General features: G+C 38.1%; 1 protein-coding gene across 4 annotated transcripts in view; it reads right to left on the reverse strand.

Moving 5' to 3' along the window:
* Positions 1-7,669: 7,669 nt before the first annotated feature.
* ITCH (itchy E3 ubiquitin protein ligase) overlaps positions 7,670-17,596 on the reverse strand; it is a 76,739-nt gene continuing 66,812 nt past the window's right edge. For 3 of the 4 annotated variants that reach the window (XM_089514069.1, XM_089514070.1, XM_089514071.1), the window contains exons 17-24: positions 17,298-17,457; positions 16,314-16,447; positions 15,685-15,825; positions 14,814-14,934; positions 14,121-14,225; positions 13,348-13,444; positions 11,997-12,069; positions 7,670-10,911 (exon numbers count right to left, since the gene is read on the reverse strand). In XM_089514069.1, the coding sequence (XP_089370195.1) occupies positions 10,812-10,911; positions 11,997-12,069; positions 13,348-13,444; positions 14,121-14,225; positions 14,814-14,934; positions 15,685-15,825; positions 16,314-16,447; positions 17,298-17,457 (931 nt within the window). In that variant the 3' untranslated portion in view covers positions 7,670-10,811. The remainder of the gene's footprint in view (positions 10,912-11,996; positions 12,070-13,347; positions 13,445-14,120; positions 14,226-14,813; positions 14,935-15,684; positions 15,826-16,313; positions 16,448-17,297; positions 17,458-17,596) is intronic. The other variant, XM_089514072.1, reaches the window with a different exon arrangement.

Genomic DNA, 17,596 nt, shown 5'->3' on the forward strand with positions numbered 1-17,596 from the left:
ACTCCCTGCCTGCTGCAGAGCAGGGCTCAAAGGCAAGGCAGCCAATCCCAATCAAAGCCAGGCAGGCTCACTGCCAAGGGACTGTTCAGAGACCGCTCTAACTGCCCTGGCTCAGTGCTAAGGAATGCCGGGAATTGTAGTTTATTGTGGCACCAGAGCGCTCTCTCTCTCTCTCTCTCTGACAGAGAAGGCTAAATGTCTCACAAAACTACACTTTCCAGGATCCCCTTAATATTAAACCAGGGCAGTTAAAGCTGTGTCAGACTGGATTATTTCTGCAGTGTTCTGAACCTTTTCTGTCTGGAAGCCTTCAGACAAGAGGAAAGTTTGTGTGGAACTCTATTGTTGTTGTTAACGGTTCAAAATACACTGCAGAAACAATCCAGTTTGAGACTGCTTTAACTGTCCTGGCTCAGTGCTAAGGAATTCTGGGAACTGTAGTTTTGTGAGGCACTTAGCCTCCTCTAACAAGCTTGTTTTCTGCTGCTCCAGAGAACAGGACCAGGAACAATGGATGCAAGCTGCAGGAAAAGAGATTCCACCTGAACATTAGGAGGAACTTCCTGACAGTAAGGGCTGTTCCACAGTGGAATGCACTTCCTCGGAAGGTGATAGAGTCTCCTTCCTTGGAGGTCTTTAAACAGAGGATGGATGGCCATCTGTCAGGGATGCTTTGATTGAGAGTTCCTGCATGGCAGGGGGTTGGACTGGATGGCCCTTGTGGTCTCTTCCAACTCTACAATTCTGATTCTGTTAGAGAGCTCTGGTGCCACAACAAACTACAATTCCCAGGATTCCCTAGCATTGAGCCAAGGCAGTTAAAGCAGTCTCAAAAGTATTGCATACAGCACCTGGTGTTCATTGGCAGTCTGTCATCCAAGTACTAACCAGGGTTGATCCTGCCTAGCTTCCAAAATCAGACAGTATTTGGTGCCCTTGGATATTTGTTGGTGCTGCTGTGTGCCTTCAAGTCATTTCCTACTTATGGTGACCCTATCATGGAGTTTTCTGGGGCTAAGAGTATGTGACTCAGATAGGGTCACTTGGTAAGTTCCAATGGATGAGCAGGGACTTGAACTTTGGGTGCATCCACACTGGAGAAGTAACCCGGTTTGGCACCACTTTAACTGCCCTGGCTCAAGGCTATGGAATTCTGGGAGTCAGAATTTGTTGTGGGGCCCAGAGCGGACAAACTCCAACTCCCAGAATTCCATAGCCTTGAGCCAGGGCAGTTAAAGTGGTGCCAAACCGGGTTATTTCTCCAGTGTGGATGCAGCCTTTGACTCCAGAGTCATAGGTCAACACTCAATTCACTACACCATCCTGGATCTTTAGGCCCTCCCTACTGAATGCACTTCTGCTGAATGTACAGTGCGCCCTTGGCTTACATGGGGATCCATTCCGCCCCCCCCCCCCCCCGTGTAAACCAAATAGCGCATATGCTTGAGCCCCATTCACTTGAATGGGGCTCGTACATGTGGCGGCAGTGCAGCGGCATGGCGGCAGCACACACGCCATGGACGCACACCCCATTCATTCCAATGGGACGCACCACCCTGCACGCTCCCGCATGGCTCTCCACAGATTTGAGCGTATGCTCAAACCCGAGTATAACACGGGTGCACTGTACTTCTAAGTTTTAAAAAAAAACCCCAAAAGGTTTAGACTTTCATTGTATATCTGTTTATAGTTATCCTTTGCTCTCTCTCCCACATGTTTAGCACACAGAAGTTATTATGTGCTGCCGGTTGTTGCATTATGAAAACATCATCCTGCCATCTAGAGACTGAACCAGGGAAAAACTTTCCCAAAAACTGGTGGTTATTTACAGAAAAGTACCAGTAGAGCATGTCAACTATCATTACAATGCATTCATTGCTGGACCGAATCTAGCAATGATAATTCAAAAGTTATTTGCAGATGTCCCACTGAAAACTCACAAAACAGAGCTCTCCATCATCACAATTCTCACCCAAGAACTTGTTTGGTTAAAGTGTAATGTAATCTGTTGTGTGTACGTGTGAGAGCCTGTGTGGTGTAGTGATTTGAGTGTTGGATTATGACTCTGGAGACCACGGTTTGATTCCTCACTTGCCATGAAACCCACTGGGTGACCTTGGGCATGTCTCATGTTCCCAGCCTCAAGGGAAGGCAATGGCAAACCTCCTCTGGACCAAGAAAACCCCATGACATCTTAGAGTCAAGTCAGAAATGACTTGAAGCCACACAATAACAACATAAGCCCTACACATGCAGCCCTGCCTATTATCATTTATCTGCACTACATATACATTTATATACTGTAACAAACTTGACCATTCTGTGACATGTTTGCACAGCACTCCCTTTTTACTTACCTTTCCAACTGTTTCCAAAACAGTCTTCTTTCCATGTATTTCTATTTCTAATTTAATTTTAAAACAGCTAAATAAGGAAGACAGATTGATACTTGACCTGTGCAGATCACCAGAGAATCTATGGCAAAGCTAGGCATTTTAGTAAACACTTCTTCTTTCTCATTTCTTCAAATAACCTTCTACTTTTAAAAAGGGAATAGTTGGATATCGTTAGGCAAGCATGCTGACCAGGCTTGCATCATATCTGGCTGGATTCAGACATGGGTGTCAGTCTCTTTCTGTTTGCCCACACATCTCGGTGCAGCAGTGAGATCTGTAGTGTCCTACTAGGACTCCATCCCTCCATCTTGACAGTCTGTCAGGTATGTGTGTTTTTGAAGGTACAGTCGGCCCTTCTTATACACGGATTTTTTATACACTGATTCAAGCATACACAGTTTGAAAATGTTCAAAAAAAGTATAAATTTCAAATATCAAACCTTGATTTTCCACTTTTTATTAGGGACACCATTTTGCTATGTCATTATATTTAATGGGACTTGAGTATACACAGATTTTGTTATACACAGGGGGAACCAAACCCCAGCATATAACAAGGGTCCACTGTATTAGGTCACAACAGAATAGAGATTTTGTCAGTTCCACAATTTCATCCTTAACTCACCAGCATAATCTCAGAAATTGTGTTGGGACTCCCTTCAGTCTGTTGGGTGGCAGGATCTCAACATTTGTGTTCAGGTTGCCATGCAACTACAGCTAGGTCCCAAGTGACATTTGTCCCCACTTAAGCTGTAGAACACATGCTGAACCTCATTTTATGTGCTAGATAGGATGATGGTAAACTTGAGAGTGGAGGGACCTTCTACAGTTTCATTGTCATAGACAAATTATCACTTGGTGGGATCATGTTACATGGAATTTGAAACCTTTGCAGGGGGTTGAAGTGGGATTAAGATGGTCTGACCCTGGAGGCTGATGAATCTAGATAGTATCCAGTTGATGTTTTGAGTACTTTTCCATGGCTGAGGTGACACAATCACTCCTGAGCATCCCTTCACACTCATCTTGGGGGATGGTGTTGCTGAAACAAGTGAGATGACAACTAGAGCATCAGTGGTGGAAAACTCTAAGCAAGTCTGACCAAACACAGGCTAAAATCTGTTTGAAGGCCTATTCAGTGGCAGGTCAGGCAACCTACAAAAACAAAATCTTTCTTTTACCACTAGGTCTACAAAGAGGTATTCAGCAGAGCTGTTTCAAGTGGCCAGTCCATTACATCCTGGCTCATGAGAATGCAGGCTGCATAAGAGGTTGTTCTGATCAATTTGCACAGAACTTTGCAGACAACATTTATCAGATCCATTGTGACTACGATACTACAGTTGATGCAGGTTCAGTGGATGTAGCTTTGGCCATTACTTGTCTGGTAATACTTTTCATTTTGTACAGCCTGAGGATATGGACAGGATCCATAGAATGTTGATAGGCAACATTCATGCCCAAATTCTGGCTCATAAAAGTGCCAAAGGGGAAGTGGGCAAAGGGAATAGCCAGTCCCTCTTTACAAAAATATAGAGTTCGAACAGCTTAAAAAAGGCAGTTATAAGAATTTTGAAGAAAAAGCCATCTCTGAATCTCACTGTATTGGATAACTACCAGCCACTCTTCAATATTTTATTCTTAGGTAACGTGTTGAACATGTGTAGGAATCCCCATATGATGGAATCCCAGCTTCATATGTTTCTGGATGGGATGGACAATATAGATCAATTTCAATCTGGTTTCAGTCCCATTATTGAAATTGAGATGACTTGGTAGACCTACATACACCATGAACAAAAATGGGGCAGTGCATCCTTATTATGGGGGACCCCTTGATACTTGTGACACTACCTCACACCTTCTGGACCTTTTACCAGGATGGGAATTGTTTTACCGTGGCTCAGTTCTTTTCTAGAGGGGAGAGCCCAGATGTTGGTGGGGGATTCCTGTTCATTGCCTTGGCCATAGGACTGTGGAGTCCCTCAAGGTCAAATTTTGTGTGTCCCTCCCTGCCGCTCTTTAACATGTAGATGACACTGTTTGAAAAAGTTATCTAGAGTTGAGGGATCTAGTGCCACTGGTATGTTGATGACAGCCAACTCTATTTCTTTCCACTTGAATCTGGGAAAATGTTTCCAGTTCTAAGCCAGTGTCCAATTGTTCAGGCAAGACATAGCTGTTTCTAGTTAGTCAAATCAGATCAGGAGTGTAAGCCTGTGTTGAATATTGTTACCTGCAGACCTGGGTTTGCAGTTTCCATCTACTCCTGGGTTTAGCCCCCGAGCATAGATGTCCAGACTCCTCCTAGGACCAGGAATGTATTGGTGCAGTTAACACTAGAGAGCAAGTTGTCCATGTTCTAGGAAATGTCAGATCTCACCAAAGCTACACATGTCTTTATTATTACTATAATATGCTTGACATTTGAAAGCTACATTTGAAAGTGTTCAGAATCTTCAGTTACACAAAATAGTTGCAGTCGGACTCTTGACTTCTGGGCACAGGCCAGTTTATGGAAACCACTGGCACAGGCCAATTTACAAAGCCATACATGGATTGGGTCTTGGCTACCTGAAAGACCCTGTTCTCCCATATGAGCTTGTCAAGGATTTGAGCTATTTGGAGGAGGCCTCCATCTCTGTCCTGCCACCCTTGCAGGAACACCTTCTTGGTAGCTGCACCCAAATTCCTGAATTCCCTTCCCAAAGAGGCCAGTTTTTTTGGGGGGGGGGGTTTCGGGCTATGAGGCCATGTTCTAAAAGAGTTTATTCCTGACATTTCGCTAGCAGCTGTGGCTGGCATCTGAAAAACCCACAAAAAACTATGGATGCCAGCTGTGAAAGCCTTCGACTTCACATCTACTGGCAAGTAAAGACTATTTTATTCTATCAGGAATTGGAAAAATGGCCATTTTAAAGGAAAGGACTCTTTAATACTGCTTCTCTTCTTCTGCTTTAATAGATGTTTTCATTTTTAAAAAGTTTCAGTTTCATTAACAATAATTTTAATGTTTTCTACCTGTATTTTTATCTGTAGCTAATTTAATTTTTGCCATCTTGAGGGGTGCGGGCAGGGTCAGATATAAATAAATAAACAAAAATAAATAAATCATACTTACAATATGATAGAATATCCTTCCAAGTGATGTTAGCCATAGAGCTATAGTTACAGTTTTGGTCCTTTCTGAAAACATCTCTCTTCAGACAAAGAATTCCCTGATGCAAAAGTTCTGGTCATAGTCTTATTACTATATTTTTTATTGTAGCCTTTACACATCTGATCATTTTAATCTACAATACATCTTTCAAAATTTTTCAATATAGAAATGGTTTATTAATCAGATAAAATTTGGGATAGAACTAAAAGTTCTATAAATAGCTGCAAAGCTTGGGTTTAAACCAGGGATGGGCAAAGTGTAGCTTTCAGATGCTGTTGAACTACAACTCCCAGCATTGTTTGCAACTGACTATGCTGGCAAGGGCTGATTGGGGCTGCACTTCAGTAACATTTGAAGAGCCTCACTTTGCCTGCCTCACCTTAAACCCATGAGGCACACATTTGGCAATGTGAGTTAAAGGGAAAATATTGATTCAGAGGGAAGACACCTGATGTACAATGTGTCCACTTTAAAAAACCAAAACTTTCCAGTAAAAACCCGCTGGAAGAGAGGTAGGAAAACTGTAGCTCTCTACATGTTGCTCAACTAGAATACCCATCACCTGATTACTCATACTAATGGAGGACAGATGGGAAATAGTCTAATGACATCTAGAGGGCTACAGGATTTATATGGCAACTTTAAAATGCCATCTCCATTACATCCTTTGAGATTAGGCCAATTACTTCCTTCTTCTCACAGGACTCCACAGCTAGTCACTGAATAGGCTGAAAAATTGGGAGGCAAAAGACCAGCACCAGCAAACTTACAGAAGGCATAGACAGGTGTACCATAGTTGATGAAGAACATGTATTCTTGGGCTTTACCTCTTTAACTTGGAACCAAAAGCAGAAATAATATAGAAGGAATAGCAACAGGTTCCCTTACCACAGAAAAGAAGAGCAGTTCAACATGTTTCAGCAATTCCGTCCAGAAGCTAACAATAAACACATGTGAAACAAAAGAAGCAGGTCAATGAAACAAAAACATTCTCAATCTACATAATACTTGTAGACTTCTTCCAAAGTACTGTACATCCAAAATGCCTTTTTCTTTCACCAGCTTCCATTTTTCTCATGATTTTCATTAATTTTTTCCCCTAGCTCAAGCTTGACTGCATTACAGTATTTACTGCAGGCATATTGCTGCAACATGACACTAGAAGTCTGTGTTTCTCCAGACTTCCTTCATCATCCTTCCAGTGCTGATGCTACTAAAATAAAAACTCCCAGCTAGACAGAGAACAATGAGGAAAGGAGGCAGGGGGACCTTAAAAAGGTTTTGCAAAAAGCAGCTTCTTTTTCTGAAGCTGTTCATTGAGGTGTTTGTGGTTGTTGTTAAGTGCCCTCAGATCAACACTGACTCATGGCAATGCTGTGGATGAGACATTTCCAAGACTCCCTTTCTTCTACTGCTCTGCTTAAGTTTTGCAGACTCATGCCTGTGGCCTCCCTAAGTGCATCTAGCCATCTGGTGTGCTGTTTTCCTCTCTTTCTTCTATCGTCAACCTCTTCCAGCATTATTGTCTTTTCTAATGAGTCATGCCTTCTCATGATACGGTCAAAGTATGGCAGCCTCAACTTGGTCATCTTGCTTTCCAGGGAGAATTCAGACTTGATCTGTTCAAGGATCCATTTGTTTGTCCATGTATCCTCAGAACTCTTCTCTGGCACCACATCTCAAATGCACTGATTTTCTTCTTGTTCACTATTCAGCTCTTACATACTTATATAGTGTTGGGGAACACAATGGTTTGTACAATCATACCTTTAGTGCTCAGTTGTATAACTCTACTCCTTAGGATTTTGTCTAGTTTCTTCCCATTCCTAGGCTTCTTCTGATTTCTTGAAGTCTCCATTGTGATCAATGTTTGATCCAAGTTACGGGAACTCTTTTTAACTATTTCAATTTCCTTATTGTCTAGGTTGAATTTATGTTGCTCCTCCATAGTCATTATTTATGTTTTCTTTATATTTTCACTGAGGTGTGCCTGTACTCTAATGTAGTTTCTTTGATGATTAGAATGAATGAACTTTGATTAGTGTGACTGCTTTGCTGTTTCAAGCTTGCTGAGAAAACCTTTTCACAACATGCAAGGAATGACAACAAATACTGGATTTTTAGTACTTTTATAAAAGTTTGACTTGGTGAGAGACTTTTACAGTTACCTGAGTATTCGTAATTACAGTTCAAGGAAAAATTAACAATGGGATTCTATAGTACAGTATTTTATAGTCCAGTGCCTCTGATTCCAGTTCATATATTAATTTACTAGGGCGCATAAACATCGACAATGATTCTGGAGAAAATATTCAACAAACCACCACCCAAAGGGCTGGAAATACCAAAGCATTCAATGGGGCTTTAATTTTTAAACCTTGTTGGAATGTTTATGTAGGATGAACACAAACTAGAACTTTAGCACAATGAAAATGACAGATTATGAAATTCCACACATCTAAGAATCAAAAATCCAATCCTGAGCTCTCCAGAAATATAAGGCTTTGAGAACATTAAGATCAGTGGACTAAAATATGTACTTCATAAGGCAAAAATTCAATTACTAATATAACAGATCAGACTGTTATGTTCTCAGATGCATACAACAGAATGTGGTTTTCACTGCTATCTACATGCTGTTGAAGCTGTCCTAATCTTTGCAAAACAATCTTGTTACAAACCAAATTGTTCCAGTTTTCTACCAAGCAAACTACTTTGTTCTTCCACAGGTCTCCCAAATTCCCACAATGAGAAGAGAGTGTCGACTGCTCAAATTTCCTTTTATTACTGCGACATAACATGGCATAAAGAAAAACAGAATTTGGAATTTACATTGCAAAGGGACTTCAAAAGCAAGTTTTCATTCTTATTTTAGAGATATTGTTAGCATAATGTTTACAATAAATCTATTTTAACAATATTTTGTGATCATGATTCTATTTGTTAAATATCCTCAGTTCTGAATGTTTAAAATACTTTCTTGTGCTTGGGATATCCAGCCCCCATTTCTCTTGTAATACAGCAGTAAAGACAAATAAACAAACCATTTAAATTAAGAAATAAGCTAGACCTCCCAGACTTCAAAAATATATACAAGCATTTACTTTTTCCTGAACTAAACATTTGAGCCATAAAAATATTAAACAGCCATGCCCTATAGAACTAGGGCATCAGCTATTTCAGTTAGAGCTATCCTTTATTTTAAAAATATAGGGCAGAAAGCCTTTTGAATATTTATACATTAACAATATTCCTAGGTCCCTATACGAATCACAAACCATTATGAAGAACATACAATATTTTCCATAGCTTATTTTTGTTACCTCAATTCATTTCATTTCTGTATTGTAAGTGTTAGATAACTAAGTATTATTAAAACCAATAAACAAAATATTTCTAAGGCTTTTTCTCCTCCATATGCTATTATTTTTAATACACGCATCTGGTATTCTGGTAAATGATGCAGTAAACCAGTCTCCAGAATACAGGCATATGTCCTCTACCAAAGAAGTAGTAGAAATTTGTGTAAGAGGAATATACTTGTCTATGTATTATTTGAATGCACATTGAAATGGAGGAGAAGGAAAGAGTGCCCAACCACTCTTGATCACATTCACTGAAGGAACAGGGACTGTTTACATTAACTTACTGAGGAGTCCTAAAGACATTAAGTTATTAAAATGGATGATCACACTCACTTTCAATAGCCCGGAATTAAGTCTCCCCTTGTCCCTATTTGCTTCCTGCCCATCAGAGTCTGGATGGATAGATATTTGCTACCAAGATAACAATCCAGTATATCTGATCTTTGGTTGTCTTGGTTAGCATTGACAGGACTACGCTCCCATCACACAGAAGAACAATGAAGTATGTATTTTATCAACATGCACTACTGCTGTTTCAAATGTCACCATCTCTCCTGTTAAGATTCAGAGCAGCATGCATGCCACAGAATTATAACAACCTGGAGGGAAAGGATAAGAAGGCAGCAAAGCTGGGGACAAGAACAAGGTGTTTTCATTCCAAAAATGGGAGTGCAGTTTACACATTGGTGTTAAGCCCCAATGGGACACTGAAACTGTGATTAAAAAAAACCCTGAAGTTCAAATCAGTTTTAAAACCAAGAGTTGAATGTGTTACAAATATGAAGATGGTCAAACACAGAGCTATGTTAACCCTCCCTGGCCCAGGCAGTATGAAGAATGAACTCATTACTGAGGGGTTTCTCAAATCAGACAGAGAAATAGGTTTCAGTATGTTCACTGAGGTTTACACGTAGGTAAGTGCACAACAGGACTGCTCATTTATTTTAAGCTTAAGAAGGTGCACCTGCACAGAAACTGAAGTGTCAGTTGGGTAGCAATACTATTGGAAAATAGACAATATCCCCCCATTCAGAGGAAAAGTATAATTCTCAGTTAAGCCCATTGGCAAATTGTATACTTCAGGCCTACAAATACGAGGGGAAATGAATTTCAACCATAGCCAACTGAAGAGATTGCACACTCTCAGATTTACTGTTTAAGTACTGTAAGCAAAAACCTAAATGTACACATCAGTTGACAATCATTTAAAATTCCTCTGAGTTCAAAGAGGTGCATTCAAACCACTGGATAACCTGAGGGATGTGATAATCATGGTAAAAAAAAAAAAAAGTACTATGTTTCAGGTGTATACATTACCTCTACATGTCCAGTTCCCTGTCCCCCGCCCTGCCCTCTTCCCCTTGAACCGAGATGACATCAGAATAAATCTTAGAAAGGCAGACTTTATCAGTTAAGGAACAGGTTAAATAAGAAATGGATCTGTTTGACAGCACCCCAAGTCTGAATGCAAGAAAGCACTGCTCAGAACAGGATACTGCAGCTACCAATGGACTTTTCAGTTCATCAGCAGCAAGTTGCTACTAAAATGGAAAGAAAAAGAGTAGTCTTAGAAAAAACAAACAAACAAAGAACACATTCCAGTTAATAGACATGGGCCAAGACAGAGCTCTGGAAGTACAGTCAGTCTCTGACTGGGGAAGATTCTGTTTATAGCTTCATTATTCTCAATTTTTCAAAATTACTCAGAAGAAATAAAAAATTAGTGGAAATAAAATGGCAGAGTAACATTCATTTACTTACACACTAGCAATTGTTCAAATAAATCAAAGTCAAGTCCTGTTTACAGTAAGAAGTGCAACTAGCAGAGGCAGTGAAGAACGCATACCATATAAGAATGTACGTTCTTCAGGTGCAAATTCCCATCAGTTGTTACTCTTGTCCAAATCCTTCTGTTTCTTCTATTGCAAACAACAGCTTTTCCTTCAATTGTTCATAACTCTTGTATGGGGGCAAGTCCAAGCGGTTGAAACTGAAAATAGGCAGTAAGCTTAACTTCCATTTTGAAACTTTACACATTCAGTTACAAAAATGTTCAAGAATGTTTATCATTAATAGCTTAAAGACTAAGAGAAGCATTTCTATTGTTACAATACTATGAAATTTATCATGTATATTCATCTGCTCATTTATTTTAAGCTTAAGAAGGTGCTACACAAAAACAGAAGTTACTATGATAATCATATGCCTCTTCTACTGTGATAAAACCAGATAGGCAGATCTAAGGAAAGCTTAATTCTGTTGGAAAATACAAATATTCTGCCCCTGATTATGGAATATTGATTTCTTTGAATGGATTTTTAAATTTTGTATTTAGAAGCTGGAGGAAGGGATAACTTTAGAGGAATCACCACTATGGATCTCTTGCTAGCACTGACAAATGATTATTTTCAAAACCTAGGAGTTTGGAAATCTAGGGCCACTCTGTGCAAATGTTTTAGCAAATATTTCACTGTGAAGAAGGCAAGCATTTCAGTACGTACTGAAAGTGGGCCCATCAAGGGCTAAAATAGATTATTATATGAAATGCTGGTGCTTGAAAGATACAGTTCTGCACCTGGTAACATGAAACATTATGAAATAGTGTGATCTAAAAATTATGTGAATTTGTCATTCTATCTGACACCAGCATATGCTGAGCAAGAAGACACTAAGAAAAGGGCAACAGTTGTCCAATAATTTAAAGTGTCCATCTCTACATCAAACTTTTCATACATCAGGAAAAATCAATTTTGTGTTTACCACTGAATGTATACTTATAAAGCTGCAGTCAATTATTGCTCCCTGATCAATATGAAAGAAGGAATGAAAAAAAAGATACCAAACTAATACATCTCATTCATATATACACCACATCTTTAAGTGTACTCTGAAACATAGAATATAATTTTAAAAAATATAAACGTAGCCCCCAGTCTCTTGCTAGAAAGTGGAGTAAGAGCATCAATATTTTATTTATTTATTTATTTATTGTTTATTTGTTTATTTTATATCCCGCCTTTCTCCTCATGCAGATTTGAAAGCAGCCAAAATGATAATCTAATACAAGTTACTCACCAAGTATGGCTTCTAGGTAACCAATTTTCTTTACCAACTTTTTCAATACAGAATTTCTGTGGTCCATTGCTTGCTAAAATAATAATAAAAGAAAAATATCAGAACTATTTAAAATGTTAGAAGAAATAAGAAAATCAAAGCTGCATCTGATTTTTCATTGCTAAATATACACTCGAAAAGAGAGCAGCTCAGGTTAAGACATTTGCATATGGGAAGGTGTATCTGAAAACTATTCATTTATGACAGTGGAGGATACTGATTATACTTTGAATTTCTGTCTTCTGTGCCTTCACAGTAAGAAACTAGCATTACTGCCATAGTCCACCGCTATATAATAGCTCCAAGGATTTGACTAGTGATGGTACATGTAGTACCATAAGTACAACTCCCCTGTCCCCTGAAATGTCACTGTTCAAAACTGGGCAGTAAACTTGTATGGTACACCTCAGATAGCACAACTTGCCAAATATAGGATGCTTCTATGTTAGAACAAAACAAAAACATTCTGTGTTCCCTTGTAGTTATGCATATATTATACACTCAGTGTACAGAAAGGTTCTTCACACAAAGACCTTTCAGCAGGTCTCGATGGAGAGACTGAGAACATGTAGCTACTTCCAAAATTTAATAGTGACTCTGGAAAGGCTGATTGTTGGTAAATTATCTGGGCTGGTAAGCTGCACGTATTGTCCTGAAAGGTCCAAAACACACTGCAGAAATAATCCAATCCAGTGCTAGGGAATCCTGGGAATTGTACTTTATTTTGCCACCAGAGCTCTCTGACAGAGAAGGCTAAATGTCTCACAAAACTACAGTTCCCAAAATTCCCTAGCATTGAGCCGGGACAATTAAAGCAGTCTCAAACAGGATTAGTTCTGCAGTGTATTTTGGACCAAAGTTACATCAGCTAAAGCAAAGATCTAGTGAAAGCATCTGGATAATATTTTTGGGACGCATAGGAGGCAGAGACAAAACAAAGAATCAGCTACAATTGGTTCCACTGCTTTTTTGCCTATGGGTTTATCCAGTTTAAAAACTCTCTGCATCATACAGGATCCAACACAGTGATTAGAAATAAGCTCAAGGAGGGTAAATATTCAACTGCTTTTAACTCTACCATATCAACATCAACACTGTGAAACTACCCTCTGGTTAACTTATGGAATACATTTACAATTTTGTTTTCATTATTAAACCACTCAATTACAAAGAAGAAAGCTGTCATACAATATGCCAGTGCCTCCCATATTATTTGTTATTTATCATTTATAAGTGACTAAAGTTGTATTTCAGACAATGAACATTTTGCCACACTGACTCTCACACTCTTCAGAAGAATAATTTTGCATACCCATGAGGTCAGAAAATCCTCCAACTGGTAATCGGCATGTTCCAGTAACAAACTGTAATAATCTCATTCTCTTCTCATTATCTATTTCCTTCACAAACTGCAAAAGAGAATTCATTTAAAATAGTTATATAAGCCAAACTATTCAAATTCTTTCACATAGTTCCAAACTTAACAGATAGAATTTACACAACCTATTTTTGCAGCAGATTTTTTTAATTAATGGGCAGTAGAAAGATGAAAGGGGGATGCAAGCAGAGTAAACAAAGAGAGAACTGGCAGAAGAAATAGTAGGAAAAGATGTCGTTAGGATGCTGAAAGGACTACCTAGATAGAGATGTGAAGGATTACTGGAGTAATACTAGAGTCTGCTATATTTCACTGGACAACAACTTCTTTTCTACTTTTACAGAAGAGGAAGAGAAGCTGAATAATTCTGTGACCTGCAAAGGGTCATCTAGAAGAGGCTGCAGCAAAATTCAACTGAAACACTCCCAAGTCTAAAACTACAAACAGTGGATTACAATGCTTTTATCAAGTCTGAAAATAATGCCATAATACTTTTATTTATCTTTATAGTTACATAAGATTTTGCTATTTTTGCAGCAAAATATTAACATGGTTGCATTCTCCATAATTGATGCTAGCCTCCAAAAGAGAATACTCTGGAAACTGTTTCCCCAAGAACTGAGGGAGCAATAGCTTCTTCAGAAGACTAATTACTAAAACCTTTGAAGACTTGGTACAATTCTTGCATACATTAGAACAATACAAACCTGCCAAAACCACACAATTTGTTTGCTTGTCCTTGTATAATGCCGGTAGATAGTATGTCTTTGCCAGTCATTCAAGTCAATCTCTTGCATTCCACACAAAAGCACCTTTTGAAAGAGTCAGATAACAGTTAGAATCCAGAAACTTTGTTAATATGATTGGCAGGTGTTAGAAAGCTGACAAACTATCTCTTTAGATTTTCTAATGCTGCATCTGCACTGCAGAATTAATCCAGGTTAACACCACTTTAATTGCCATGGCTCAATGCTATGGAATTCTGGGAGCTGTAGTTAGTTGTGCCACCAAGAACAGAAAGGCTAAATATCACACAAGACTGCAGTCTCAAAATTTTATAGCATTGAGCCATGGCAGTTAAAATGGTATCAAGATGGATTATTTCTGCAGTGCAGGTGCAGCCATAATGCCCTTTTTGTTTTGGGTACACCTTGCTGCCCAGGTGTCTCTACATTGAGCATAACTTCCTTCATTTCATTTTTGTTTCAAACTTACCATCAGGGCTTGTCTATGTCTTTACTAGTCAATAGATACCTTGACTGTTTATGGCAAAGCTAACATAAATTCAATGGTCTTCTATTCTCACCATTTCAGTATACTCAAATCATTTGCATTTATAAGCCCCTGGAAAAATTCTAACATCATCTCAACTAAATCCTATGCTTAAAGATTAGATTTACCTCAAGCTCCTTGGCATCAAAATACTGCAAGTACTGCTGTGGTAAAATCTCATTGAAACCTTCAAAAAAAGCTTGAGTCTGTTCTTCAACTCCCCGGGAAAGCCTCCACTCTGCTACCAGCCTGGAGTTAAAACATACAATTGTTTCAAAGCTAGATTATTCACTTAGGTCTGCAATTGAAAGTTTTAATGGGTTGTAATTTACATTACGTGAAGTTGCACAATACAGTGGACCCTTGTTATACGCTGGGGTTTGATTCCAAGATCCCCCATGTATAACAAAATCCGTGTATGCTCAAGTCCCATTAAATATGACATAGCAAAATGGTGTCCCTTACAAAAATGAAAAATCAAGGTTTCATATTTTGAAATTTTTACTTTTTTTGAACATTTTCATGTATGCTTGAATCCATGTATAAAAATCCGTGTATAAGAAGGGCCGACTGTATCATTAAGGACAGAACACCAAATACTGTCTTCATTCATGGAATACCACTTTCAAAAGATAACGTAATTTAAGTATATTTCTGAGAAAAGCTCAGTGTAAATGAGATTATGTCACATGGGGTGAAGCAGACCAGTAGCTTGGAGCAGGCCTCTGTACAACATTCTAGCTTAAACAGTTAGGTAAACAGAAGGTAGGGCACCTAATTCCATCATGAAACTTGAACAAATAAAAGGTCAGAAAAGAGAACTGCTGAATAAAACCAGCTGTATCTAACTTTAGCATATTGACAGGAAGAATTAAGTCTCAGGCCTGTGTCCATTTTCATGCATTGATGATAATGTTTTCCAAAATGTATTAAAGCACGGAGAAGGATAACTCTGAGTGAAAACCTAAAACTGAATTTGAAAGTCAAATTTGAACTTACCTAATGTATTCTTCCTTGTTTTCTTCAGTAACAAGAACATTGCTGCCATTAGGTTTCAAGTCATGGCTCTTTATTTCACCTAGAATTTCTTTATCAACTGAGAAATACATTTCCAAGCCACATTCTTCAATATTGTTTTCCCTACAAAACAAATACCATATGACATTTACTGCCCAAATGTCTTTTTATGATATACATAGCCTGACCTTAAAGATGCTTACTTTAAAATACCCTATAAAAATGCTTTGGATTGCAGCCTAAGGATATTATTTTCTAAATACCAAAATATTTGGTATCTATATTGAATGTTTATAATTATTTCAATCACCTTTTCAATTTTAAACATGCTCAAGCCTGTTTACATCTAATAAAAATAATAAAATAGTAAGATACAAAAGATCTGCCAAATTTAGGTATGAGAAAATGTCTAAAACATTTGAATTCTGAATCAGCTTTTTAAAACTAAAAATTAAAAATTCAATAGCAAAATTTAATATTGCAGTTTCAAATATACATGACTATACATTTCAAATCTAATCCACTTAAAATATTTTTGCTGCATATGTGCACGTACTAGAATAAATCATATTTATCAGAATAACGTCAAGTAGCTGAACTTCAAAACTCACTTTACCCAGATGAGAGAGTTATAGAACTCTGGATCTACAGATTCCAAATCTTTTATGCCAACTGGCTTGTTGAGGATACGTTTGTAGAATGGTTGAGAAAAACCTGTGTCTATAAATTTCCCATGGAACAAAGCCTGCAAAAGATGGAAACTAATGCAATTTCTATTATGACAATTATAGTTACTTTAATGCATTTATACTCTTTTCTGTTTAATTCTGTAACCTTTAATCACCATCTCTGGCCTAAATTTCAGAAGAAACAGTATTTCAAAGGCCAACTTATAGTATAAAAGCACGCTTAAAAACAATTCTTATTTTATTGGTAAGCATGTGTCATTTATGCCACTAACAACAAAAGGGGAAGAGGGGAAAAAAGAGAGCTTTAGTTCTACTCTCAGTGTTCATTCATGTTGGGTAAGTTATAATTTCCTATGGTGAAACTGCAAATAAAAGATGCTAAAGCAAGCAACCCAACAAAGACCTTGGTTGAGTTGGACTCTAAATCTCTCTCTGTAAAATCTCTCTCATGTTCAATGTAATTAATATTTAAATACAAAGTATGTACAGTGTACTAAATCTCCACCTACATACCATTTTAAAAATGTGCAACATTTATAACCAGCCTCCCAGAAGTATATGCTAATTCACAGCTTTTTCTCATAACTATAAATATACAGTAACCACAAATAGGCCAAAGTTTTACCTCCTGCACAGATGACACCTTTAAACAAGTATGAAAGATGGTAAAAATGATGATGACAACAATAAAATGCTTAACTAGGTTTTTATACATATTGTGCAAAGAAATGCAGGGCACTTTGTAGAACACACAAAAAAGGACTACTGTTGAGAGAGATTGCAATCTAGCTTATCCTAGCTCCGAAACCAAATTAATAAATCAGCAAGTGTCAGCTGTTTCTTACTGTTTCACCCCATCTCAAGCATTCCATACATCAATATTTTTATTTGACTCTCTGAACTCACCATGGCAATAAATCTGCCAATAAAGCGAAAGTATTTCAGGTGATCTGGATTGATGTAAGAAGCTGGGTTTATCTGTAGGCAGTAGTTATCCTTCCCTGCATATTCAAACAGGCAATACATTGGGTTCAGCACTTCATGCGACAACAGAAAGAACCACTCCCTGAAACCACATAAAGAACTCACAGTCAACACCACAAAAAACAAAACAAAACAAAAAAACCAAACAAACTTTAGGTTTAGACGTTTTGTGTATACATGCCCTACAGATATGTCTAAGAACAGATAATTATTTGAACTAC

Source organism: Sceloporus occidentalis, unplaced genomic scaffold (genome assembly GCF_023333645.1).
Source record: "Sceloporus occidentalis isolate IW3139 unplaced genomic scaffold, rSceOcc1.0.p SCAF_3, whole genome shotgun sequence".
Classification (NCBI taxonomy): domain Eukaryota; kingdom Metazoa; phylum Chordata; class Lepidosauria; order Squamata; family Phrynosomatidae; genus Sceloporus; species Sceloporus occidentalis.